The sequence below is a fragment of the Neofelis nebulosa genome, chromosome 17, assembly GCF_028018385.1.
Source record: "Neofelis nebulosa isolate mNeoNeb1 chromosome 17, mNeoNeb1.pri, whole genome shotgun sequence".
Classification (NCBI taxonomy): Eukaryota; Metazoa; Chordata; class Mammalia; order Carnivora; family Felidae; genus Neofelis; species Neofelis nebulosa.
In genome coordinates, this window is record NC_080798.1 from 14327983 (window position 1) to 14355981 (window position 27999).

At 52.2% G+C, this 27999-nt stretch overlaps 1 protein-coding gene across 5 annotated transcripts; it reads left to right on the forward strand.

The window, feature by feature from the left end:
- Positions 1-24: 24 nt before the first annotated feature.
- Positions 25-27950, forward strand: NUMBL (NUMB like endocytic adaptor protein). 5 transcript variants are annotated; one of them, XM_058706728.1, is made up of 11 exons: positions 25-268; positions 3486-3570; positions 5041-5180; positions 6398-6472; positions 6561-6635; positions 7807-7947; positions 17164-17353; positions 22072-22374; positions 23606-23689; positions 25288-25410; positions 26524-27950. In XM_058706728.1, exons 1-11 carry the CDS (start codon positions 245-247, stop codon positions 27147-27149), a joined length of 1866 nt encoding a protein of 621 aa, XP_058562711.1. In that variant the 5' UTR covers positions 25-244; the 3' UTR covers positions 27150-27950. The 5 variants fall into 5 exon arrangements, with proteins under 5 accessions (XP_058562711.1, XP_058562710.1, XP_058562713.1 ...); XM_058706727.1 differs by having other exon boundaries at positions 26-268; positions 22069-22374; XM_058706731.1 differs by lacking the exon at positions 25-268 and adding an exon at positions 432-545 and having other exon boundaries at positions 22069-22374.
- The last annotated feature ends 49 nt before the right edge of the window (positions 27951-27999 follow it).

Consider the following 27999-nt stretch of genomic DNA (forward strand, 5'->3'; position numbering starts at 1 on the left):
AGGCGGCGGGCCAATGGGCGGGGCTGGGGCGGGGAGCCGAGGCAGGAGGGGCGCTCCCCCGCCCCCGGAACGGAATCCTCCCGGGAGCGGAGCAGGCTCGCGCGCGTGCATCCCGCACCATCCCCCGGCCCCCGGCCCCGGCCCGCGTCAGACCGCGCTGCCGCCGCCGCCGCCACAGCAGCAGCAGCGCTCGGGGATCCGGGCCCAGCCGGGGCCGCGGGAGGCGGGGGCGCCCGGGCCCTGGATGTCCCGCAGCGCGGCGGCCAGCGTGAGAAGGGCGGGAGAGGGGGGACTCGGGTGGGGGGCGGCGCCGCTGCTGATGTGGCGGAGGGTGGGAGGCGGCCGCGGCGCCCGGATGGAGAGAGGGTGCCAAGACTGGGGAGGGTGGGCCTGGGTGGGGGGTCCAGAACAGGCCCCCACCAAACCAAAGCTTGAGAGACAGGGGGTCTGGGGCACAGGCCCTCTCTTGCCAAGGCCCTGAAGATAGGGATCTTGGACGTAGACCTGCCCCTCAAACAAACCAAGGACAGGGGGACAGATTCTAGGTACAACTCCCTGGGCAAGGTTTTGGGGATGGGGTCCAGGACACAACCCCCACATCAAGCCAAGGCCTCCAGGAGGCCATTCCAGACCAGACGCAATCCCTACCCCTCCCTCCCTGAGGTGGTCTCTGAGCACAACAACCCTCTAGGCAAGGTCTTGAGGCTGGGGTCCCTGGGAATGGCTTCCCCACCAAGCCAAGGCCTAGGGGGCATCCCAGGCACAGTCTGTACCCAGGCCTCAGAGACACCCTGGGCACAGCATCCCCCCCAATCCTTGGGCGGCGTCCCAGGAATAGACCCTTCTCAAAACAAGGTCCCTGGGCCTGGGACTCCACCCCCTACCTAGCCTGAATAAAATAGGGAAAATTTAGGCAAACCCCAAAGGCTTGGTCAAGGGTCCCTGGGGCTGCCCAGCTGCCTGGGAGTGGCCCCACCCGCAGACAATGCGCCGCCTCCCCCTCCCGGGTATGGACCCCCAGGCTTCAGGATTCAGGCTGGGGGTGGGGGCGGCTCCCCAGGGACCCAGCACAGCCCTGTCTGTCTGCAGCGTCTGCGGTGACGGGTGACGGGCGGCTTTGTGTGTGGTACCTGGGGGGAAGGGGGGAAGCAAGCGACGGGAGGTGGCTAGGAGTGTGACCCGGTGTTTGTGTTACTGTGGTGTGTGTGTGTGTGTGTGTGTGTGTGTGCGCGCGTGCGCGCGTGTGCTGGAGCTGGTGACTGTGAGGAATCCTGTATCTGTGTCTGCGTGTTGTGCTTGTGGTTGTGTCTCGTAGTGTGCGCGTTTGTGTCTGTTTGTGACCCCAGCATTTGTGCGACTATGTGTGTTTGACAGCTGCTCCTTGTGCAGAACCCTGTCACTTTTTAGTGTGTGTTTGTGTGTGCATGGTTGTGACTGCGTGGTTGTGTCTGTGATTACATCTTTTGTGACCCTGGGTGTGTGCTTTGGTAGCTATAACTGTGTTGTGACAGTGTGTGTGTTGGGCGTGGGGTTGGGCGAGTTTTGTGTGGCTGACAAGCTGTGGGTGGAGTTGGGACTGTGTACATGGAGTTGTGTCTATGACTCTATGTCCATGTGCCACTCTCCCACTGACTTGTGAGTGTTTGTAGTTGTGTCCGTAACTGATTGTATATGTGGGTCACGCATATGTCTGTGTGACACACAAGTCTCCCTGCAATTCTGGGTGTGTGTCTGCCATTGTACATGAAGTCACGTTGTGTGTGGTTGTGTAATGGCACTGTGACTTCTATGATGGGGGTTGTGTGCTCATGGCCACATCTGTGTAACAAGGGTTGTATAAATGACTCCATCTAGCTCTGTGTGTTGATGCTAAGTGACTCTGTGCATTTATAGTTGTGTGTGTGTGTGTGTGTGTCCCCATGTGCATGCTGGACTGCCTGGGTTTCAGTCTGCGTGATTTGGTGACTGGGTGACTGTCCTGACTGTGGACGTGGCTCTCTCAGGGACCATGTCTCCTGTGTCAACTCAGCTATAAATGCTGTGCCTGGGTCACTGCATTTCTGAGTTCTCTTTCTTCATCACTGTGTGCTCATGATGTGTGAAGTAGAAATTGTGTGCGGATGTCTCTATGTGTGAGATGTGTGTCTGTCCACACGGGGCTGTGATTGTATGCGACCACATGCTTATCCCTGTGACTTGTGTGTTCGCCTGAAGAGAGACTGTGCGTTTCTCTGTGATGGGGTGACACGGTGGGACGTGGGGTGACTGTATCGAGACCAGGGTACGTGGCTGGGTAATGTGGACACTGATGCTGTGTGACTTTGCCCACGTGGCCATTTCTGAAATGTGTATGGCTGTGACTCTGAACCGGCAATTGTCTGGCCATCCCTGAGTGTGGCCATCCTTAGGGACAGTTGTCTCTGGTTACCTGCGTGTCTTGAGTGTGCGTGCCTGTGTCTCTAGAAGGCATAGGCCATGGCCGTCGGTGTCTCTGTGTGTGATTGGGTGTGGAAGACCATCCGTGTAAGTGTGGCTCATACCGTGACCGCATGTGTGCCCCCCTGACAGGGTGTGTGTGACTGTGACAGCACGTGACCAAAACGGTGCTTTGGTGTGACCGATACCAGAGGGGCTGGGTACCCGTGTGCCGCTGTGGGCCTGTAGATGATTAAACACACGTGGCTGGATGTGGCTGTGCGTGGCCAAACGTGTGTCAGGTGTGACAGCACTTGTGCCTGTGTGTGACTTGGGGCGAATGGGTGCCCTCTGACTGCCGTGATTCTGTGTGTGTGGGTCTGCAACATGAGTGTCTTGGGCGAGGGCCTGAGGAGTCATGACTGTCGTGGGGAGTGCGCTCCTCTGGTGGGGGGGGGCTGTGCCTGGGCCCAGCTCTTTGTATGTGGCTGAGAAGACAGAAGTGACCACATATTTGGTAGCTGATGGGCCCAGATGTTTGTGGCAGTGCCTCGGCAGGCTGGGGCTGGAGATGCGCGTGGACAACGTCCGTGTCTGTGAACGTGGATCTGTGACCAGATGGTTATTGTGGCTGCGACTGTTTATGTGCATCTGTGCGATGCGGTGTGTGTGGCTGTGGTCTTGCCTGTGTATGACCACACGTGGAGAGCTGTGACCAGGTGCCTGTGGCGACTGTAGACATGAGTTGCACGCATGCATGTGACCGCATGTTTATGTGTAGCCTGGACAGGCGTCTAGAGGTCAAGGCCACTCCCTCCTCACACTGTCCCCTTGCCTCCTGAGACCAGGACGTCCCCAACACGTGCCCCCAGAAACACACCTACTCATTCCTAGGCCCTTGCTACCAGGTGGCTGATCTCCTGAGTAACGGTTGCTATGACAACCAGGGCTCTCACCAGGGAGCCTGAGATGGAAGGGGGGGGTTGGCTGTTGTCCAAAGAGGTGGGGAGGTAGGGGACCGAGCCCCAACCCAAGCCAGTGTCTCACCTTCTCCTCCCTTCCTTGGGCAGGGCGGACCCAAGAGGCCTGAGCAGCGTTTGCCCCCAGCCCCCTGTGGGGCCCTGGGGCCCCCCGAAACCTCCAGGACGGAGCCAGGTGAGTGACCAGGTGGGGCCAGGGCAAGGCTGAGCAAGCAGGTGGGTCAGCCTGACACAACCAGAGCAACTGTCCCTTTGCTCCCACTGCAAAGGCTGCGGAGGCGCAATCACACCCATGAGGGGACACCCTCGAATGTCTTCCCCGCACACTCAGTGACCATCAGTCACACCCTCACAAATACCACTCGTGAACACACTCTCACAGACAACAGCCCCGCGTTCTCAACCGCTGCACTCTCGGCCAGGGACAGGATCTCTTGGACAAGCCTCACAGCTGCACACTGCCACAGGTGACCGCCATCGAAGACCACAGCCACACCCTCAGGCAGACACACAGCTTGGAAGACGACGGTCATGGCCACGCCTTTGAAAGACAACGGCTTCATGCTCGCCCACATCCTCACAGGCACGGTTCCCAGACACACATGGACAACCACTCTCGCACTTAGATCCCCTTCGGCAACAACCTTCAGGGACCTACTCTTCCAGAAACAACCACACCCTTGGACCCAGACCCCCCCCTCACAGATAGCATTTCCGGACACACACTTTCACAGACAGCCACTGTCAGACCAGTGTCCTTCCGTATGTTCAGCCTTCAGAAATACACGCTCACAGATAATCTCTGCATGCTTAGATCCAGATAACGTTCAGGAATGCACCAGTTAAGCGCATACACACACACAGAGTCCCCATCTGCTGGCAGTGTTCTATCCTCGTTGTCCTCTCGGGCTCCTCCTGGGACAGTCCGTATGGCTTATCAGTCAGAGAAGACTGTCTTAGTCAACACAGACTGTCCCCACCTCCGTTGTGGCCACCTCCACTACCGCCCCTTCCCCTGATGGTTACAGGTGCCCACCGCCCCAGGGGCTCCTGCCTTAGACCAGATACAGTTGTCAGAGGAGTGCATCTCAGAGGCACAGAGACGAGCCCCCAGCCTCCACACCCTTGGGTTCTGGACCTCAGTCCCTGGACCTTCTGTGTCCCCCCCACATCGAACCCAGGCCTCCCACATCCCCCACATCGGACCCATGCAACACCAGCTCTTGTGCCCTCTGACCGTCTCAGCCCCTGACCTCCTACCCCTAAAACTCCTGGCCTTGTGACCCCTGAGCCCTATGCCTTCTAACCCCCATGCCCTCCAATGTCTCGACTCCCCATTAGTTTGGATCCTCATGCCTCTTGACTGCCACGTCCCCAATCTCCAGACAGCTCAAAGCGGACTCCTGACCCCCATCCCAGACCTCCATGCACCTTTGCCCTATGTTTTTCTTCTGAATCCCCACCGCTGACTCTGGCACGCCCCTGCCTTCCCTTGCCCCGTTTTCTAGCGGCCCCTGACCACTGCCGCTGCATGTTCCCTGAGTGCCACGCCCTCTGACCCAGGGACCCCCTGACCCTGTAACCCAGATCCCGTGTTATCTGACCCTCCCTGCCCTTGACCTGCGCCCCTGTCCTGTGTCACCAGAAGGGGCGGGCACCATGAACAAGTTACGGCAGAGCCTGCGGCGGCGGAAACCAGCCTACGTGCCGGAGGCGTCGCGCCCCCACCAGTGGCAGGCAGACGAGGATGCGGTGCGCAAGGGCACTTGCAGCTTCCCAGTCAGGGTGAGTGGGCGGGGCGCGGGCAGGGGCTGTGTGTATGCGGTCCTGGGGTCCCGGGGTCCCGGGGTGCTGGACGATGTGGCTGAGGCCCTGGCCCAAATGCGAGAGACGACGCATCCCCAAAGAACCCCACAGCCTGGGCCCTTCAAAGTTGGGATTAAGGGGCGCCTGGGTGGCGCAGTCGGTTAAGCGTCCGACTTCAGCCAGGTCACGATCTCGCGGTCCGTGAGTTCGAGCCCCGCGTCAGGCTCTGGGCTGATGGCTCAGAGCCTGGAGCCTGTTTCCGATTCTGTGTCTCCCTCTCTCTCTGCCCCTCCCCCGTTCATGCTCTGTCTCTCTCTGTCCCAAAAATAAATAAAAAACGTTGAAAAAAAAAAAAAAAAAGTTGGGCTTAAAACCCAACACACATTCTCTTGTACCAGGAAGGTATTACCTGGGGAGCCAGGGGACATTCTTCCTTGAGTCACCCCATCCTCTGGGAGCTCACAATTAACAAAAGGCACCGGAAGGCCACAAAAGCCTGTGGTATTTGCACAGCCCTTTACTGTGAAGTGCTTTTTGGTTTAGACCATCACAACTCTTCAAAATGCACACTGCGCTTCCGTGAGGGAGACAGCAGGATTCAGGTTCAACTCCCAACTTAGTCCCTTGCCTGGCGGGGTGACGACAGCAGATTGTCGTAAACCCTCCGTTTTCTTTTCCCTTCCCCTGGAAGCAGGCATGGAGTGGGTGGGAGTGGGGGGGGGGCCCATTTGGAAGTGTGAGAAACGCTGGGAAGGAAAGAAAGCCAATAAAGGTTGTGTCACTAACCTGCAGCTGTGGGCACTCGAGCTTGATGTCATCGGGAAAATGCTGGGAAATAGAGCCATCCCCCCAACGGGGTAAGGAGGCTGGGGTAAGCGCACCCCAGCTCCCATGGGTCGTTGGCAGACCGGTGCTGAGGCCCGGAGACGCAGACTCTGGCCCCTAGAAGGACGGGAAGTAACATGTTAGGGCCAGGAATAGAGGCAAGATGGAACTACCCGCTAGCCTCAGTGTCCTCATCTGTGTATCTGGGATGGGAACAGAGGAGCCACCTCGCAGAGTGGCGGCACCGTGAGTGAGTTAATATGTGTGATGGGCTAGGGGACATTGGGTGACACGTGGCAGCTGCTCGGGAAACACTAGGTGGTATTGATTACTGTGCTGCTTTCCTGTCCTCCCGTCTCCTCCCCACCAAGTACCTGGGCCACGTGGAAGTGGAGGAGTCCCGGGGGATGCACGTGTGTGAAGACGCTGTGAAGAAGCTGAAGGCGGTGAGTGAGGGCTGGGCCGGGAGGGGGCAGGGCCGCACCGGAAGAGGCAGCCCTGACCAGGCCCTCGCTCCTCCTCCCCCACCCCCAGATGGGCCGGAAGTCCGTGAAGTCTGTCCTTTGGGTGTCAGCCGATGGGCTCCGAGTGGTGGATGACAAGACCAAGGTAGGAGGCTCGTGGGGGGTGGGAGTGGGCCCCAGTGGGCCCCCTCTCCTCACCCTGCTTGAATCGGGGCTCAGGACACCTTCCCACCCACCCCCTTGATGTCCCTCCCTCCCGGACCTTCTAGGCCATGTGCTCCTGCAGCATCTTGGCACTCCTCATGGTCGTAATTCAGGACCGAGTCCTACAGTTACCTGTGAGCTGGCGCAGGTAGTGGGTGTGGAGCAGTCGCCTTCGCTCGCATCCCTGCTCACCCACATATCTGCGGGGTGACCCAGAGTGTGAGGTTCAACCCCTCTGTGCTTCAGTTGCCTCATCTGTAAAATGTGGATAAATGTGGCCCCTACCCTTACGTGAGAAGGTGTATGCGCGCCGTGTAACTGTCCCTGGGGCAGCATATGTGCTCAGATCAGTGGATGTTAGCTGTTCCGTGTTCCCAGCCAGACGGGAGCATCCCGGGGCCCGGACCTGAGCATCTGTTTGCTCACCATCGACTTCCCTGCACAGAGACTGCCCAAGGAGGCGGCAGCACAGGGCAAGAGTCAGGTTACCAACTGAACGGGATGGACACCTTTGCACACGCAGTTCCTTTACCCTGAAAGACTGTTCCCTGCCTTTTTGCCTGGTTAATACTTCCTCCAGGGGCGCCTGGGCGGCTCAGTTGGTTAAGTGTCCGACTTCGGCTCAGGTCATGATCTCGCGGTTCGTGGGTTCGAGCCCTGCGTTGGGCTCTGTGCTGACAGCTCAGAGCCTGGAGCCTGCTTTGGATTCTGTGTTTCCCTCTCTCTCTGCCCCTCTCCCGCTTGTGCTCTGTCTGTCTGTCTCTCTCTCTCTCAAAAATAAATAAAACATTAAAAAAAAATACTTCCTCCAGGAAGCTTTGCCTGGTTCCTCACCAAGCTGTGTCAGGCACCCGCTCCTGACCGCCACAGGTCCCTGCACCTCCCCCACCCCGGCCCTGGCCCCTCGCCTGTGCCTCTGTCTGGTGATGGGCCTGATTCCAACACTAAGCCGGGATCCCCGTGCATGCGAGCAGGGCCCACTGCTGTTTCAATGGGTGCAGGGTCCCCACCTCGTGCGGAACAGGACAGAGAGCAGTCGCTAAGGGGAGTGCTGAATGAGTACATGAAAGATAGTTCAAGTTCCTCTCCTGGTTTCCCTGGCCACCTTCCAGGACCTGCTGGTAGACCAGACCATCGAAAAGGTCTCCTTTTGTGCCCCTGACCGCAACCTGGACAAGGCTTTCTCCTACATCTGCCGTGACGGTACCACCCGCCGATGGATCTGCCACTGTTTCCTGGCACTCAAGGACTCTGTGAGTATCACCGGAGGAAGGATCACTGGGAGGAAGCCAGGCTGAGTCTTGTCTCCCTGGAGTCGGGCCAGTCACTCTCCCCTCCCCTCCCCTCTCCTCTCTGTGCCCTGTGTCCTCACAGCTCCTAACTTAGAGGATTATGGGGAAGCTTGCGTGGGTTAATACCAAGTATTTGGAATGATGGCCGGACATCAGAAGCGCTCGGGGAAACATTAGTTATCGTCCTCCTCATTATCAGTGGTTCTTCATATGTCTCTTAATTTTTCTTTTTTACGAGGGTCGTATGCATATAGTAACATGCACAGGTGGTCCCGGCACAGCTCCGTAAAATTCTTGCTTACATGAAAACCCCACCCAGGTCAAGTTGTAGAACGTTTCCTGCCCCCAGCAGGCTCCCTCTGGCCCTTCTCAAAGATACCCCCCCAGGTCCTCCTGCTTCTTTCAACCTTGATTCATTGTGCTTGCAGTTCTTTACATTTGAGGGGGTGAAGGCCCCCTCTGAGAATCTGATGAAAGCCACAAATGGACTGTCTTCTGTGATACAGTCTCACAGGATTCTGAGGCTCTGACAGAAAACCCCCAGCTGTCAGTCATTTCAGTGAGATAGAAGTTTGTTCCTGTTTCATGTGAAAGACATCCAGAGGCAGGCAGGGCAGGATTGGTGTGCTTCTCTCTGCTCATCAAGGGCTGTGGCCTCCCCTCCATGATCCAAAATGGGTGCACATGCTCCAGCCTTCACATCTTCATTCCAGCCACATGAGGGAGGGAGGCATGAAGAGGGGCACACCCTCTCCTTTTGGGGAGTCACGGGACAATTACATCCCATTGGACATCCCTGGCTGCAAAAAAAAAAAAAAAAAAAAAAAAAAAGGTGGAATATATAGTCTTTATTTTGTCCTGTTCCCTGGACCCTGACCTCAGACCCCACCCAACTTGGTAGGAAGGCAGTCTCAGCTGCGTACATTAGCCAGTGTTCAGTGGCTGGCAACAGAAACTAATCTGGCTAATGTAAATCCAGAATAGTGTGATAGGAGGCATCTCACAGAATCGAAGGACAATCAGAGCATTAAGCATCAGAAAGGTCAGGGAGCTGGGCAGCCTGGGGACAGAACGTCAGGGGACAGTTCCTTTCACTGCATTGCTGCAGAAATGAATCCAGCCTCCCAGTGTCGTGGGTTAAAATTCCAACAAGAGGGCATGGGATTGGCCTGGCAATGGGTCACTGCCCACCCCTTGGTCAGGGGAGGCTGGAGCACACAGCCTGACATACCCAGTGTTGAGGGGGAGCTCCCCAAAGGGAATCCAGGGTGCTGTTATCAAAAGCAAGAGGAATGGATACCGGGCAAGTAAAACGACATGCGTCCCTCTCAGATTCTAACAGTATCCCCCACAAGGATTCCTTCGTATTTCAGAAATCCCCACTCCAGGAGTTCTGAACCCCCAAAACTAGTTAGTACCCCCAACTTCCTCACTCGTACACACAACTCCAGATCTCAGAACTGGGGGAGAAAGATAAATTTGAGCATGTCAGGATTGATTAGTCAGTACTGATTATGGCTGGCTGGGGGGCTAGCATGGAGATACGAGAAGCCCAGAGCCCATAGCAACTGCTGTTTCTTGGGCATAGTGTACCAGTTGTAGCAGTTATCTGTGGCTGCGTAACAAATTGCCCCAATGTTTAGCGGCAATCATTTATTATCTCTCGGGGGTTTTGTAGGTCAGGAATTTGGACAAGGCTCATCTGGGTGGGTCCAGAGTCGGTCGTGGCTGTTACAGTCTGGAGCTGTAACACCAGGAGACTGGCCGGACGTCTCCCACTCTTCATGTAGTCTCAGGACCTCTCCAGAAGGTCTCTCCAAGCCTGGAGGCTTCGGGAGGGCTGACTTCTTACACGGTGGCTCAGGGCTCCCAAGTGAGTTAAAGGAGCAAGAGAGCGAGAGCCCAACCTCGCGCCAGGAGGAAGTGCTGTCGCCTGTGTGGACTTAGTCCTGGAGACCACACAGCATTGCTTCTGTGATATTCTGTTTGTCCAGGCAGTCACAGAGGTCTTCCCAGGCTAAGGGGAGAGAACACAGACTCCACCTCTGATAGGGGAATGACATAATTCTGGAAGACCGTGTGGTTGCCAGAAACTTGTTGTGGCTATTTTTGGAAAACACACTGCCATGTGGTTAGTGTGGATTCAGTGTCACCCCACCTAGCTGTGGGACGTCGGGCACAAGTGGCTTCCCTCTCTGGGACTCAGTTTCCCCCTCCATAAAACGGAGTTAATAGCAGTGGCTGCTGACAGGTGTGTTGGTGAAGCCTGTCTATTATGGTCACACACAGAAAGTGTCAAATAGGGTCCCATAACAAATGTCCAGTAACTAGGAGCGGTTGCTTTCATGTGACAAGTACTTGGGGCACCTGGGGCCGGTCAGTCAGTTAGGTGTTTCGGCTCAGGCCATAATCTCACAGTTCGTGAGTTCCAGCCTCGTGTCAGGCTCAGTGCTGATGGTGCAGAGCCTGCTTGGCATTCTCTCTCTCTTCTCTCTGCCCCTCCCCTGCTTGTGCACTCACTCTCATTCCCCCCCGCCAAAATAAATAAACTTAAAAAAAAGAAAAGACAAGTACTTGAGGGTGAGAATACAAGCAAGAAAAGAGTGTGACCTTGTCTGCAATTGCTTTCCACTCGTGAGCCTCAGATTTTAAGCATTAAGCAATAGGACTCCCAGGATTCCTCAAAGTGATGCTTTATTTTTTGAGGTGCAGTTTGCGTAAAATTCACCATTTTAGGGGCGCCTGGGTGGCTCAGTCGGTTAAACACCCTACCTCGCCTCAGGTCAGGATCTCACGGTTCGTGGGTTCGAGCCCTGCATCAGGCCCTGTGCTGACAGCTCAGAGCCTGGAGCCTGCTTCGGATTCTGTGTCTCCCCCTCTCTCTGCCCCTCCCCTGCTCATGCTCTGTCTCTCTCTCTCTCAAAAACAAATAAACATTAAAAAAAATTTTTTTTAATTCTTCATTTTATTTTATTTTATTTTTTTTTTTTTTAAATTTTTTTTCAACGTTTTTAATTTATTTTTGGGACAGAGAGACAGAGCATGAACGGGGGAGGGGCAGAGAGAGAGGGAGACACAGAATCGGAAACAGGCTCCAGGCTCTGAGCCATCAGCCCAGAGCCTGACGCGGGGCTCGAACTCACGGACCGCGAGATCGTGACCTGGCTGAAGTCGGACGCTTAACCGACTGCGCCACCCAGGCGCCCCTTAATTCTTCATTTTAAAGCATACAGTTCAGGGCGCCTGGGTGGCTCAGTCGGTTAAGCGTCCGACTTCAGCCAGGTCACGATCTCGCGGTCCGTGAGTTCGAGCCCCGCGTCAGGCTCTGGGCTGATGGCTCAGAGCCTGGAGCCTGTTTCCGATTCTGTGTCTCCCTCTCTCTCTGACCCTCCCCTGTTCATGCTCTGTCTCAAAAATAAATAAACGTTAAAAAAAAAAAAATTAAAGCATACAGTTCAATAGCATTTAGTATACACGCAATGCTGTTCACTAATCATCTCTAGTTTCCAGTGTTCTCATCACTTTTTTTTTTATTATTTATTTATTTATTTATTTATTTATTTATTTATTTATTTTTGCAAGAGAAAGCAGGGAGGGGCAGAGAGAAAAGGAGATAGAATCTGAAGCAGGCTCCACGCTGTCAGCACAGAGCCTGATCCATGAGATCATGACTGAGCCGAAATCAAGAGTCGGATGCCTAACCAACTGAGCCACCCAGGCGCCCCTTATCACTCCTTTTTTTTTTAATGTTTACTTACTTATTTTGAGAGAGAGAACAAGCTGGGGAGGGGCAGAGAGAGAGAGGGAGAGAGAGAATCCCAAGCAGGCTTTGCGCTGTCAGCATGGAGCCCAATGTGGGGCTCAAACCCACAAACCATGAGGTCATGACCTGAGCTGACATCAAAGAGTCGGACCCTTAGCCGACCAAGCCTCCCAGGCACCCTTACCATCACTCCTAAAAGGGACCTTATACCCATTAAGCAGTCACTCTCTGTTCCCCACACCCACCTCCCTAAGCCTGGTAACCGCTAGTCTGCTTTCTGTCTCTATGGAGTTACCGCTTCTAGATAGTTCATGCAGATTGAATCATACAGCCTGCGGTCTTTTGTGACTGGCTTCTTTCACTTAGCAGAATGTTTTCAGGGTTCATCTGTGTTGTAGCGTGTGTCAGTACTTCCTTTTTCATGGCTGAATAGTATTCCATTGTATGGCTCTATTACAAGTTGTTTTCTCTGTTCATCCATTGATGGATGTTTAGGTTGCTTCTACCTTTCAGATATTGTGAATAATGCTACTGTGGACATTGCTGTGCAAGCATTTGTTTGAATAGCTGTTTTTAATTTTGGGGGGGGTCTGTACTTAGAAGCTAGATTGCTAGATCATACAGTAGAGCTACGTCTAACTTTTTGAGGAATTGCCAAATTGTTTTCCGCACCATTTTACATCCCCACCAAGCAATGTACAACGGTTCCAATTTCTCCACATCCTAGCCAACACTTATTATTTTCCTTTTTTTTTTTTAATCATAGCCACCCTAAGTAGGTGTGAAGCGGTATCTCACTTGTGGTTTCGATTTGCATTTCCCTGCTGACTAATGATGTTGAGACTCTTTTTATGTGTTTATTGGCCACTCGTTTCTCTTCTTTGGAGAAATGTCTATTCTAATCCTTTGTCCATTTTTTTCAACTGTTTGTCTTTTTATTGTTGCGTTGTAAGAAATTTATATATTCTGGATAGTAGATTCTTATCAGTTCTATGATTTGCAAAAATTTTCCTCCATTCTGTGGGTTGTCTTTTTACTTTCTTGGTAGTGTCCTTTAATGTACAAATTGTTTTTAATTTTTTTTTTGAGAGAGAGAGAGAGGGTGCAAGTGAGCTAGGGGCAGAGAGAGAGAGAGAGAGAGAGAGAGAGAATCCTAGGAGGGGCAGGGGAAGGCGGGAGAGAGAGAGAGAAGCAGGGTTCACCCAAATTGGGGCTCAAACTCATGAACTGTGATATTATGACCTGAACCGAAGTCAGATGCTTAACACTGAGCCATCCAGGCACCCTAAATTGTTTTTAATTTTTATGAATTCAGCGTATCTATTTTTTCTTTTGTTGTGTGTGTGTTTGGTGTCATAAGAATCCATTGCCAAATCTAAGGTCATGAAGATTTACTCCATGTTTTATTCTAAGACTTTTATAGTTTCAGCTATTACATTTAGGCCTTTGATCTATTTTGAGGTAATTTTTGTAAACAGTGTGAGGTAGGGGTCCAACTTAATTTTTTTTCCCTGTGAATATCCATTTGTCTCAACACCATTTGCTAATAGAACTATTCTTTCTCCTTTGAATAGTCTTGGTACCCTCACTGAAAATCAATTGACCATAAATGTGTGGGTCGATATCTGGGCTCTCAATTCTATTTCATTGATGTGTATGTTTATCCTTATGGCGGTATCACATTATTTTGATTACTGTAGCTTTGGAGTACTATTTTATTTTATTTTATTTTATTTTATTTTATTTTATTTTATTTTCAATATATGAAATTTATTGTCAAATTGGTTTCCATGCAACACCCAGTGCTCATCCCAAAAGGTGCCCTCCTCAATACCCATCGCCCACCCTCCCCTCCCTCCCACCCCCCATCAACCCTCAGTTTGTTCTCAGTTTTTGACAGTCTCTTATGCTTTGGCTCTCTCCCACTCTAACCTCTTTTTTTTTTTTTTTCCTTCCCCTCCCCCATGGGTTTCTGTTAAGTTTCTCAGGATCCACACAAGAGTGAAACCATATGGTATCTGTCTTTCTCTGTATGGCTTATTTGACTTAGCATCACACTCTCCAGTTCCATCCACGTTGCTACAAAAGGCCATATTTCATTCTTTCTCATTGCCACGTAGTATTCCATTGTGTATATAAACCACAATTTCTTGATCCATTCATCAGTTGATGGACATTTAGGCTCTTTCCATAATTTGGCTATTGTTGAGAGTGCTGCTATAAACATTGGGGTACAAGTGCCCCTATGCATCAGTACTCCTGTATCCCTTGGGTAAATTCCTAGCAGTGCTATTGCTGGGTCATAGGGTAGGTCTATTTTTAATTTTCTGAGGAACCTCCACACTGCTTTCCAGAGCGGCTGCACCAATTTGCATTCCCACCAACAGTGCAAGAGGGTTCCCGTTTCTCCACATCCTCTCCAGCATCTATAGTCTCCTGATTTGTTCCTTTTGGCCACTCTGACTGGCGTGAGGTGATATCTGAGTGTGGTTTTGATTTGTATTTCCCTGATAAGGAGCGACGTTGAACATCTTTTCATGTGCCTGTGGAGTACTATTTTAAACAAGGAAGTGTGAATGCTTGGGGCACCTGGGTGGCTCAGTCGGTTAAGCGTCAACTTCAGCTCGGGTCATGATCTCGCCGTCCGTGAGTTCGGGCCCCGCGTTGGGCTCTGTGCTGACAGCTCAGAGCCTGGAGCCTGTTTCGGATTCTGTCTCCCTGTCTTTCTGCCCCTCCCCCGCTCACGCTCTGTCTCTCTGTCTCTGAAAAATGAATAAACCTTAAAAAAATTTTTTTAAAAACACTTCTAAAATTCTTAAAAAAAAAGTGTAAATTCTTTTATTTTGTTCTTTTTCAAAATTCCTTTGGCTGCAATTCTGGGTCCTTTGCAATTCCATGTGAATTTTAGGATCAGCTTTGCTGTTTCTGCAAGAGCAGCTTTTCTTATTTCTTCAAGAGTCTATTGGGATTCTGATGGGATTGCATTGAATGTACAGACCACTTTGGAAATACTGCTATGTTAACAATATTAAGTTTCCAAATCCATGAACATGGGATGTATTTCCATTCGTTTAGGTCTTCTTTAATTTCTTCTAGTGATGTTTGGTAGTTTTCAGCACACATGTCTTTCACTTCCTTGGTTAAATTTATTCCTAACCATCTTACTGTTTTAGATGCTGTTGTACATGGGATTGTTGTAGCTTCATTTCTGGGTTGTTCACTGCTGGCGTATATAGATATAACTGATTTTTGTGTATTGACCTTATATCCTGCAACTTTGCCAAATTCATTTATTACCACTGATAGTTCCTTTGTGGATTCTCTAGGATTTTCTATATATAAGATATGTCATCTGCAAATAGAGATGATGTTACTTCTCCCTTTCCAATTTGGATGCCTTTATTTCTTTTTCTTGTCTAATTACTCTGGCTAGAACTTCCAGTACAGCATTGAAAAGAAGTGATGAAAATGGGCATCCTCATCTTGTTCCTATTCTTATGGAAAAGCTTTCACTCTTTTACCATTGAGTATGATGTTAGCTGTGAGTTTTTCATGAAAATCCTTTATCAGATTGAGGAAGTGCCCTTCTTTTCCAAGTTTGTTGAACTTTGTTTTATCATGAAAGGATGTTGGATTTTGTCAAATGCTTTTTCCCCATTAAGGGAGATGATCATGTGGCTTTTTCCCCTCTTTCTGTTAATGTGTATTGCATTCACGGGTTTCAGAGGTTGAATCAACCTTGCATTCCTGGGATAAATCTCACTTGACCTTGGTGCATAACCTCTTTACTCTGCTGAGGAGTTCAGCATGCTAGTATTTTGTTGAGAACTTCTGTTCCCAAGTTTATCTTTAAAAGGTGGCTGAGAGGCGCCTGGGTGGCTCAGTCGGTTGGGCGGCCGACTTCGGCTCAGGTCATGATCTCGCGGTCCGTGAGTTTGAGCCCCGCGTCGGGCTCTGTGAGCTCTCTCAGCTCAGAGCCTGGAGCCTGTTTCGGATTCTGTGTCTCCCTCTCTCTGACCCTCCCCCATTCATGCTCTGTCTCTCTCTGTCTCAAAAATAAATAAACGTTAAAAAATTTTAAAAGAATAAATAAATAAATAAATAAATAAATAAATAAATAAATAAAAGGTGGCTGAGCATCTTGTTTAGGAAACAGAAGCTAGGTTGATCTCATGAGAATCCCAACCCTGCCACTCACTTATAACGGGTGTGTTGACTAAGGCTCAGTTTCTTCATCTGTAAAACAGGCTCATAAGCATGTCCATCTCCTGGCATGATTGTGAAGATTCCAACAAAGGGTGGACAGATTTAAAGTGACACCTATGTGGTGTTTCCCTGTGCTAGGCTCTCGTGCCGGCTTCCAGTGCTATGTGCCTCCTTGCATATATTAGCTCATGTAATTCTTGCAACAACCCTGCTAAGTGAGTGCTGTTAGGGCCCACATTTTACAGACAGGGAGGCTTAGGCACTGAAAGGTAGAGTGGTGTTCTTGAGAACACGCAGTTGGAAAGTAGGAAGCCAGAATCAGTGTGGCCTTGGAGCCTCTTAAGTATGTACTCAAGAGGGGCGCCTGGGTGGCTTGGTCGGTTAAGCATCTGACTTCGGCTCAGGTCATGATCTCACAGTCTGTGAGTTCGAGCCCCGCGTCGGGCTCTGTGCTGACAGCTCAGAGCCTGGAGCCTGTTTCAGATTCTGTGTCTCCCTCTCTCTCTGCCCCTGCCCTGTTCATGCTCTGTCTCTCTCTGTCTCAAAAATAAAATAAACGTTAAAAAAAAAAAAAAAAACTTTATAAAAAAAATATGTACTCAAGAAATGGGCTGTTTTTGTTTTCATTTTTTTTTAAGAATTTAACTTTTTTTTTTTAAGTTTATTTATTTATTTATTTTGAGGGAGACAAAGAGAGCACAAGCAGGGGAGGGGCAGACAGAGAGAGAGAGAGAGGGAAAGAGAGAGAATCCCAAATAAGCTCCACACCACAAGTACAGAGCCCGACATGGGGCTCGAACTCGCGAAACTGAGATTGTGACCTAAGCGGAAACCAAGAGTCGGACGCTTAACCGTCTGAGCCACCCAGGTGCCCCCACCCCAGGTCATTCTCTTTTGAAGTAAAATTCCCACCCCCACCCCCCAAAGAACGGCCACTCTTTGACTTTTTTTTTCACGGTAGATGAGTTTTGCTGGTTCTCGAACTTCGCATAAATGGAGCAGTACGGCACTGCTCTCTTGTTTCTGGCTTCTTTCCCTCAGAGCTGTCATTTGTTTCCGTCCCGGTGCAGACGCACACGGAGGCCCCGGGGTGGGGTGGGGGCGCTTGTCCAGGATCACCCGACACCCAGCCGCGGGGAACCCAGGGCGTCTGGCGTCCGGCCTGCACAGCACAGCGTCTCTAAGCCCGCGCGGATCTCCACCCACAGGGCGAGAGGCTGAGCCACGCGGTGGGCTGTGCCTTTGCCGCCTGCCTGGAGCGGAAACAGCGGCGGGAGAAGGAATGCGGGGTGACGGCCGCCTTCGATGCCAGCCGCACTAGCTTCGCCCGCGAGGGCTCCTTCCGCCTGTCGGGCGGCGGGCGGCCCGCTGAGCGAGAGGCCCCCGAGAAAAAGAAAGGTGGGTGCTGCGCAGAGGGCAGGGCTGGGCACAGAGTGGGCCCCGGGGGTGGGGGGGGTCGGGGGGGGGGGGCTGGGGATCCGGTGTCGCTGCGGAGAGCTGCAGAGGTACGGGGACTCTGCAGTTTACAAAGCAGAGCACCAACCACAAAGTTTGGTTCCAGTTTATAAAGCTCACTTGGGTTTAAGGAGTTCTTTGGGCAGTGTGCTGCAGGCCACAAATCACAGCAGAGCTCCCGGCGCTTCATTATGAGGCATTTCAAACTGTGTATCCGGGCCGGCTAATGGGTTATGAAGTCAGCTTGGTGGATTGTGGCTTGCGCTGAAAAAAAAAAAAAAAAAAAAAGAAATAGAAAATAACAGATTAGCTGAATGTAGTAAGGGTAAGTGTAGTTGAATGATACTATTATTTCAGTATATATATTTGTGTGTGTGTGTGTGTGTGTGTGTGTGTGTGTGTGTGTGTGTGTGTGTAACAGGTTACCGTGCAAAAGATATTTCTTGCTCTGGGTTGCCATCAAAAGGGTTTAAGAAGGGGCGCCTGGGTGGCGCAGTCGGTTAAGCGTCCGACTTCAGCCAGGTCACGATCTCGCGGTGCGGTCCGTGAGTTCGAGCCCCGCGTCAGGCTCTGGGCTGATGGCTCGGAGCCTGGAGCCTGTTTCCGATTCTGTGTCTCCCTCTCTCTCTGCCCCTCCCCCGTTCATGCTCTGTCTCTCTCTGTCCCAAAAATAAATAAAAAACGTTGAAAAAAAAATTTAAAAAAAAAAAAAAGGGTTTAAGAAAATACCTGGTAAGGGGCACCTGGGTGGCTCAGCTGGTTACGTTGGACTTCAGCTCAGGTCGTGATATCTCAGCCTGTGAGTTGGAGCCCCACGTTGGGCTCTGTGCTGACAGCTCAGAGCCTGGAGCCTGCTTCGGATTCTGTGTCTCCCTCTCTCTTGGTCCCTCCCCTGCTCATGCTCTGTCTCTCTCTCCCTCTCAAAAATAAACACACACACACACACACACACACACACACACACACACACAAAGAAAAAAGAAAACACCTGGTAAACTCTAACATTGTATGTAAGTGGCAAATACTTCGTAAGTTCTAAAACTGTGTTCTTTTTTTTTTTAATTAATTAATTTTTTTTGACAGAGCACGAATGTGCCCACCTGCATGTTGGGGCGGGGGGGGGGGGGGAAGAGGGGCAGGTGGAGAGGAAGAGAGAGAATCTTAAGCAGGCTCCACACCCAACCCCGAACCCAATGGGGGGCTTGAGCTCATGAATGTGAGATCATGGCCTGAATCGAAATCGAGAGTCAGATGCCTAACTGACTGAACTGCCAGGTGCCCCTGAAACAGTGTGTTTTTTTTTAAATATAAGCATACTGTGTTCTGAGTCACAGTGTAATTTTAAGTTTATGTATTTATTTTGAGAGAGAGAGAGCTGTAGGGGAGAGTAGAGTAGGGGCAGAGAGAGAGGGAGAGAGAATCCCAAGCAGGCCTCACGCTGTCAAGCACAAAGCCTGACATGGGGCTCCACAAACTGTGGAGATCATGACCTGAGCTGAAACCAAGAGTCAGTCTGTCATTTAACTGACTGAGCCACCCAGGTGCCCCCACCCCCAGTTGTGTGTGTGTGTGTGTGTGTGTATGTGTGTGTGTGTATTCTAGTTTTTTTAATTTTTGGAAAACACTGCTTAGAATTCATAAAGAACTGGGGCACCCGGGTGGCTCAGTCGGTTAGGCATTCAACTCCTGATTTCGGCTCAGGTCACGATCTCAAGTCTGTGAGAATGAGCCCCTCGTTGGGCTCCATGCTGATCATGGAGCCTGCTTAAGATCCTCTCTCTTTCTCTCTCTCTAAAAAAAAAAAAAAAAAAAAGAATTTACAAAGAACTTACCATGGGGAACTGACCCAGATTAAAGGAGACTAAAGAGATTTGACAAGTAGTAATAAACACAAGGTATGGTGACCCTGAACGCTGAACTGGATTTTGGATTATCTGTGTCTATAAGGGACATGATTTTTTTTAATTTTTTTTAATGTTTATTTATTTTTGAGAGAGAGAGGAGACAGAGACAGTGCAAGAGGGGCAGAGAGAGAGAGGGGGGGAGACACAGAACTCAAAGCAGTCTCCAGGCTCCAAGCTGTCAGCACAGAGCCTCATATGGGGCTCGAACTCATGAACCGTGAGATCATGACCTGAACTGAAGTCGGATGCTTAACCAACTGAGCCACCCAGGTGCCCCCAAAATTAAAATATTTTTAACTAAAATAATAATAATAATAATAATAATAAAATATTTCTAACTAAAGAGCTAGGAAAACAGAACTTTTTATTACTTAGAATATTAGAGTGTACAAAGTATGTTTCTTTTTTTTTTTAATGTTTATTTATTTTGAGAGAGAGAGCAAGGGAGCAGGGGAGGGGCAGAGAGAGAGGGAGAGACAATCCCAAGCAGGCTCCATGCTGACAGCCTGGGGCTCAGTCCCACAAACGGTGAGATCATGACCTGAGCTGAAATCAAAGAGTCGGAGGCTTAACCAACTGAGCCACATGGGTGTCCCCAGAGTATGTTTCTATTTATAAATAACATGACCGTTTGCAAACCTCTTGACAATTTACAAAGCTCTTCACAGCTTACAAAATATTTTACAGTTTACATCATCATCTATTTTTTTTTTTTTAATTTATTTTTGGGACAGAGAGAGACAAAGCATGAACGGGGGAGGGGCAGAGAGAGAGGGAGACACAGAATCGGAAACAGGCTCCAGGCTCCGAGCCATCAGCCCAGAGCCTGACGCGGGGCTCGAACTCACGGACCGCGAGATCGTGACCTGGCTGAAGTCGGAGGCTTAACCGACTGCGCCACCCAGGCGCCCCGATCATCTATTTTTTTTAATATTTATTTTTGAGAGAGAGACAGAGACAGAGAGCGAGCCAGGGAGGGGCAGAGAGAGACACACACACAGAATCCAAAGCAGGTCCAGCCTCGGAGCTGTCCGCACGGAGACTGACATGGGCTCAAACTCACGAACTGTGAGATCACAACCTGAGCTGAAGTCCAATGCTTAACCGACTGAGCCACCCAGGTGCCCCTTCATCATCTATTTGAATTTGTAAAGTATTTTACCATTCACAAAGCAGATACAAAATGAAGTTAACAGAGGGCCTGATCCAGTATATGATGTCTTATATTGTTTACAAATGAACGCACTGGGTACACAGTCCTTCACGGTTCACAGGTATTTCTTTACTGTTTCTAGAGGCTATTGGAATTTACAAAACATGTCATTCGCTTTAGAGTTTGCAAGCGGTTTTACTGTTTCCAAAGGATGTTATGGTTTCCAGGTACTTTGCATTATAGAAAGCACTTTACAGCTTGCACAGCAAAATGAGAGTTCACGAAGTATGATATGATTTGCTGAACACATCACCCAGCATTTTGCTGTAGATGCCCCGATTTACAGTCTCAAGGCACCTCACTTGCCCTTTGACAAAGAGCTCTTTCCAATTTAGGAGTTGCGAACCAGTGCACTTTTCACAGTGTTGTTTACCAAGCTTTTGTCAGATTCTAAAGCACTGAACATTCGCTGCCTCAACTGACCCTCTCAGGAGGCCTCAGGAGGGCAGTATTAGGGGTGGTTACCCCGGGTTTAGTCGGGGAAACTGGGGCTCGAAAGGGAGGGGGGCTTCCTGAGATCCCCCAGTAAGGTGGGGACAGAGGTGATTTCCTGGTTCCAACCTGCCCCACGTGGTTCAAGCTGCCCCCAGCCAGGCCTGGGTGAGAGCCTCACCGCTTCCACCTGGAAGATGGGAGAAGCAGTGCTGGGTGACCTCCCTACCTCTCTGGGCCTGAGTTTAGTCTCCGATTTGGGCTGCAGCTCGGGTGAGGCCCTGATTGGAGGATGGGTGTATATTTGTGTTTTGACAGGGCTTGGGCGGGGGGAGGGTCCCTGCCTCTGAAGATCCCACCTTGTACTAGGTGGGGAGACCAGGTACCCCCAGAGGACAGAGGGCAGTCCCAGAGTGGACAGGATGGAACAAGCTGGGTCTAGAACAGTAGGTAGCAACGGGTGGGAGGGGCAAAATAGTTGAGGTGGGAAGAATGGTAGGAAACAGAACAGACAGAATGACAGGAAGACAGCGTGATGTGGAGAGAGCAGGCCAGAGGGAGAGACAGGTTAGGGCACTTGTCTGGGACACAGACTCTGGGGTCAGCCTGTCCCTTCCTAGCACTGTGGCTTGGGCAAAGTCACCTACCATTGAGAGGCCTCAGTCTCCACATCTGTAAAATGGGGATAGCGGTCATCTCGACCTCATTGGGTAGCTGTGAGGCTCGAATCACTGACTACTTGCAAGCATTTGGAACAATGCCTGATACATTCATTATGCACCAAATAAGCGTTCGTTAAATTAATCAGAAAGGGAGACAGAAGGTCTCAGAGAGAAAAACAGAAGAAGCAGCAGAGAAAGCCAGATTGGGGGCAGAAACTAGCGACACAGAAGGTTGGGCTGGAGGAGGACTCCCGAGAGCCTCCTGGGGCAGGCGGTATTGGCTTGGTGAAGATGAGAGGCATTTCAGGGCTCTTACCAGCCTGTCGCGAGGAGAGGACACATTGGGTGAGGAAGGCAGCATTGGAGGACGATCAAGGGGGCCGGGTGAGAGAGGAGCAAATGCCCCGGTGGGGTATCTAACCGCCTGTCCCCCCGCCTTGTCTCCAGCAGAGGCAGCAGCTGCCCCATCTGCGGCTCCTGGCCCTGCCCAGCCTGGGCATGTGTCCCCGACGCCGGCCACCACATCCCCTGGGGAGAAGGGTGAGGCGGGCACCCCGGTGGCTGCAGGCACCAGTGCAGCTGCCATCCCCCGACGCCACGCCCCCCTGGAGCAGCTGGTTCGCCAGGGTTCCTTCCGCGGGTTCCCAGCACTCAGCCAGAAGAACTCACCTTTCAAACGGCAGCTGAGCCTACGGCTGAATGAGCTGCCGTCCACACTGCAGCGCCGCACTGACTTCCAGGTGAAGGGCACAGGTGAGCCCGTGTCTCAGTGGGAAGAACATCAGGATCAATACCATACCACCCTCTGTAGGAGGCAACAGATAGAGAAGAGGTGGATACACCTTGATTGATTAGCACTGTCTGCCACGGGAAAGGAAAGAGGGGTGGAACACGTCATGGTTGATTAGCAGTGTCGGCCACCATGGGGGGGGGGGGGTTGTGCAAATATGATCGATTAGCAATGTCTACTAATGGCAAGGAAAAGCAGAAGGATGGCATAAGCCATGATCAATTAGTAATGTTTGCTCTGGGTACGGAACCGAGAGGTACCTCACACATGCACGCGTCATGATTGATTAGCAAAGCCTGCCATGGGTTCCGGGGGAGAAGAAAGCTGCCTAGACGCCCCTTTTTGCTCAGGAGGAGACTGAGACTCCATAGGCTAATGCTCCCTCCAAGCATTTGGCCAGAGAGACATGGGATCTGACTAGGTGAAGGATACAGGCTCAGAGTAAGGGAGGATTGTGACGGGTTAACGGCGTCCGCCCAGGGCAGGGAGAATAGAGTGATGGCATATGTCATGATCTCCTTACAGTGCCTGCCATGAGCAAGAAAAAGGAGCGAGGCGATACACCATGTGATTGATTAGTGAAGGTTGCCATGGATAAGGGAGAAGAGAGAGCAGAAGTTCTGTTGTGCCCAAGGAGAGGTTCCCAGAATTTGGCCAGTGGAGACATGAGGTGACGGGCACACGTGAGCACGGGGATCAGGGGTCACGGAGCATAGTGATGGGTTTGTGATGTCGCTGGTCGGCAGAGGATCAGGCAGAAGCAGCACCCCCATCTTCCAGGGACAGTGCTGAGGGAAGCAGTGACACGTCATCATCTATTAGCAGTGCCTGCCCTGGGCAGTGATAGGAGAGGCAGTATAGCTGTTCTGTTTTTCTTGGAAGGAAGATGGAGTTACAAGGACCCAGCATTTGGCCAGTAGAGCCATGAGGTTTGGCCAGGTGAGGGGGACGGTGAGCAAAGAGGTGAGTGGGAAAAACGCGTCGTGCTTGATTACTAATGTCTGCCATGGGCCAGGAAGAGGAGAGAGGTGGCATGTGTCATGTTCTCAAAGCAATGTCTGCCACGAGAGAGGGGGAAGAGAGGTGGCATGGTGCCATGTTCTGCCCCAGGGAGGTGGGCAAGCGGGCTGCCTCTCCTCCCAGCTGTTGGTGAAGTCACGTGGTCTGGCCCGCTTTCCTGCTTCCATATGCCAGATCGGAGACACCCACCTCTCGTGGCCTCGGGGACTGGCGTGGGAGGCGTTGATCTGCGTCCAGAAGGCTGGGCTGCTCGCAAAGGTGACTGCTGAGCAGATGCCAGTGCTTGCCGAGACTGACGCACATGCGCTCCATGTCCCGCCGTGTCCCTCGGCCTTCACACAGCCTCGCGTTTGCTGTCCTCATGCACCCTGCCATGACGCACCCCCCAGGCCTGTCACACACGCTCCCTGAGAGGTGGCAGGCTCCCCAGGCTTCAGGTGGAAGCTTCACGCGCCCGTAGCCAGTCGCACACTTGCTCGGATGTGACCTGCCCCCCGGAATTTTCAGATTCACACAAGTCACTCTGCCGCAGGTGCCACACACAGAAGTCACACGCTCAATGTGACTCAAAAGTCACACCCCCTCTTGGGTGTCACAGAACCAGATGTTTCCATTAACACACACTTAGGCACGTGTCCAGATACCCCATGCAGATCGGCGCACACTCACAAACCACACACCCGGATTCGCACACACGTGGAAGTCGCACCTGCAGATTCACGCACGCTTGCAAACACATTCATACGTCACACGCGGCTGCCTGGAGTGGCTCACGCTTGGGAATCACAGGACGCCACGCGCCTGGATCTCGGTCACACTTAGATGCCAGGCCCTCAGAAGCTGCACACCTATTTGGACTACAGTCATCATAGACTTGACCTAGAAACCACACACCCTCCCACCTGGGCATGCCCCTGTCACACCTGTTAAGTCCTCCAGCCCATTTCTTTCTGATGCTCAGTGGGGCATCGCATGTGCTCCCTTGGAGACGACCACTTGCTGAGATGTCACAGGCTCTTGTCCCACCACACTGGCGTTTCTCTTGTCTATTTGGATGGCACTTTTTTTCATCCCAAGCTCTCATGAGGCCACCGCACCTGTTCAGTGTCCCCTGTCTTGCTGGCACAGGTGCATCTCTAGCTTCATGATGTGTGTAATAGGCCAGGCCAGGTATGGTGGACAGGGCCCCCCCCACCTTCTCCACCCAAAGGAGGACGAATGATCCCCAGCCACCGCACAACAGTGTGGCCAATGTTCATCCTGACTCATCAGAGCTCTTGCCATGTATGTGGTCGGATGTATTTTTTAATTAATATATACTGTCGAACATTTAAAATATTTCTCCTGATTTGTAGCTACACACAGATTTTTTTTAATGTTTATTTTTGAGAGAGAGAGAGAGAGCACGTGCACGCACACGAGTGGGGGAAGGGGGCAGAGAGAGAGGGGGACAGAAGATCCAAAGCCTGCTCTGTGCTGACAGCAGAGAGCCCCACACAGGGCTCAAACTCATGAACCACAGGATCATGAACTGAGCCGGGGTCGGATGCTCAACGGACTGAACCACCCAGGTGCCCCACTATACACAGATCATGATGTCCTCCTTGGTTTGGGACCCCAACCACCAAAATGTCACGTACCGCTTGGCTGTCGTACCACTCAGATGTCACGCACACACAAGCACGGAGTTAGCACTTTCATGGCCCCGGCCATTGGTTACTGCAGAGTAGACCCACGACCTACACACCTTGTGAGGGAAAGGACCCCAGGTGGTGAGAGAGGGCCACCTAAGGGCACGGGGTCAAGGGTAGGGCCTGGGCCTCTTCTCTGACCTCCACCCTTCCCTGACTTCCCAGTGCCTGAGATGGAGCCCCCTGGAGCCAGTGACAGCGACGGCATCAATGCTCTGTGCACACAGATCAGCTCGTCTTTCGCCAGTGCTGGAGCACCGGCACCCGGGCCACCACCAGCCTCAGCAGGTAAACTCTGCCCCTCCCTGCAGTGCCCCCCTGCAGTGCCCCCCTATAGCCCCCTGCTCCACTCAGGGAGTACCTCGGACACTCCAGGAACCTTGGAATCCCACGGGCTTAGAACCACGGATCATCTAAAGGCTATGGGACCGTCCTGGCACCGTGGCATCAGTTTAGAGCCTTGGATCATCTTAGAAGCACAGGGTCTTCTCAGAGCCATGGGCTCATCCTAGAACCATGAGATAACATTAGAATCATGGGGGGCCACTTCAAACCACGGGATCAATTTTAAACTTTCCTGTCCTAGAACCATAAAATTGAGACACCTACAGCCTCAGAATCACAGGATATTAGAATGTCCAGTTCTGGAACCATGAAACCTTGGCATCACCTTAGAGCCATGAGCTTGTTCTAGAACCATGGAAGCACTTGGAACTGCACTATCGATTTAGATCTCTAGAATCTTAGAAAACACAAGCTTAAAACCATTGAACCTCACTCACTAGGTGAGACCTGTCCATGCAGTCTTTAAATCTTAGCCTCCTAATTTTTTTTTTTTTCAACGTTTTTTATTTATTTTTGGGACAGAGAGAGACAGAGCATGAACGGGGGAGGGGCAGAGAGAGAGGGAGATACAGAATCGGAAACAGGCTCCAGGCTCCGAGCCATCAGCCCAGAGCCCGACGCGGGGCTCGAACTCACGGACCGCGAGATCGTGACCTGGCTGAAGTCGGACGCTTAACCGACTGCGCCACCCAGGCGCCCCAAATCTTAGCCTCCTAAAACAATACATTGTCAAAATACCAGAATGAACGGTGGTATTAAAAATATTTAATAATAGGTTTGGCACTGACCAATCAGAAGGGAAGCTGGGCTGGTGCCTGTCAGTCTTGCCTGTCCTTTTCCATCTTAGGGCCTTAGAATCTCAGAACTGTACTTTCTTAGCACTTCAGAACCATGCCCTGGTCCAGGATGGTTAAGCCACTTGCCCCAAAGTCAACACAGCTAGTGAGGAGCAGAACTCGGTTCAAGGCACGCAGCCTGGCTGCAGACTCTGATCCCCAGGCTCGGGTTCTCTTGGCTGCCGCCCATGCCCCTCAACTGCCCCTTTCCTCCCTCTAGGGACTTCTGCCTGGGGTGAGTCCTCCGTGCCCCCTGCAGCGGCCTTCCAGCCTGGGCACAAGCGAACCCCTTCGGAGGCCGAGAGGTGGCTAGAGGAGGTGTCCCAGGTGGCCAAAGCTCAGCAGCAGCATAAGCAGCAGCAAGCGGCCTCAGTGCCCCCTGTGGCCCCTGCCCTGCAGCCCTTTCCTGCCCCCGTGGGGCCCTTCGACGCTACACCTGCACAGGTGGCCGTGTTCCTGCCGCCCCCACACATGCAGCCCCCTTTTGTGCCCGCCTACCCGGGCCTGGGCTACCCGCCCATGCCCCGGGTGCCCGTGGTGGGCATCACACCCTCACAGATGGTGGCCAATGCCTTCTGCTCAGCCGCCCAGCTCCAGCCCCAGCCAGCCACCCTGCTCGGGAAAGCTGGGGCCTTCCCACCCCCGGCCATGCCCACTGCCCCCGGGGGCCAGGTCCGCCCACGCCCCAATGGGGCACCCTGGCCCCCAGAGCCAGCACCTGCCCCGGCCCCCGAATTGGACCCCTTTGAGGCTCAGTGGGCAGCGTTAGAAGGCAAACCTGCTGTAGAGAAGCCTTCCAACCCCTTCTCGGGCGACCTGCAGAAGACTTTCGAGATTGAACTGTAGCCCGAGCTGCCCTGCCCACCCCAGCATCTCCAGGTGCCCACACCTGGGAATGGAGGCCCAACCTCTCCCTAGTCCCGCTCCCTGGGGCTACGCCCCACCCCCCAACACCCCTTCTAACCGCCCCCCACCCCCGAACCACCCCCCACAACCACTACAGAACCGACATTGTAACGCCCAGGTTGTGACAGGATGGGATTCAGGGACGGACCAGCCTGGCTAAGGGACCCATTTCACTGCCAGACTTAGGCTGGTGGTGCCCTTCCCCCGTTCCCCCAAACCCCAGACACAGCGGGATGGCCACCGTCCCACTGAGTGCCCTCGGTTCAAGCTACATCTCCCAGTTTCTGTTGTTGACCTTCGACCTTTCAGTGTTGGGTGGGATGGAAAAGGGAGGCCCACTTAGGGGCTCTTCTGGACCCCACAGGAGTGCCCACCCCAAGTCTGGCCATCCCCTTCCAGACACAGCACAAGCAAAGGGCTTCCCTCTGCCCACCTGCTGCGTTCACTGCCAATGCTGTGCTCACCCCTATCACCACTCTCCCCCACTCGGGGGCCCACATCTTCCTTGGGCCAAGGTCTTGTGGGGGCAGGGGCCAAGTTTGGGGGCCCAGGAGTTGGGGTGGGGGGAAGAGGAAGGAGATGCTCAGTTACCTCACGTCAGTGCCCGCTGGGGAAGGGCCCGGGAAGAAGGGGGGGTGCCTGGCGGGTACTTTTCTATCTTTTATTTCCAGATTTTTTTGTATCTAAACTCACAGATTTGTATTATACAAGGACAGCCAATAAAGGAAGACTATAATGGTGCCCCTCGGACAGCAGGGTGTGTCCAGGGGGGATGGTGTGGTGACAGAGA

What these genes read in the sequence shown, in the direction of transcription:
- NUMBL (XM_058706727.1), top strand. Translation starts at nt 245, where the DNA reads ATGTCCCGCAGCGCGGCGGCCAGC. An exon ending in GGCCCCCGAGAAAAAGAAAG is followed by an intron (nt 17,354 to 22,068) that starts GTGGGTGCTGCG and finishes CCTTGTCTCCAG; the next exon opens with CAGAGGCAGCAGCTGCCCCA. An exon ending in CTTCCAGGTGAAGGGCACAG is followed by an intron (nt 22,375 to 23,605) that starts GTGAGCCCGTGT and finishes TCCATATGCCAG; the next exon opens with ATCGGAGACACCCACCTCTC.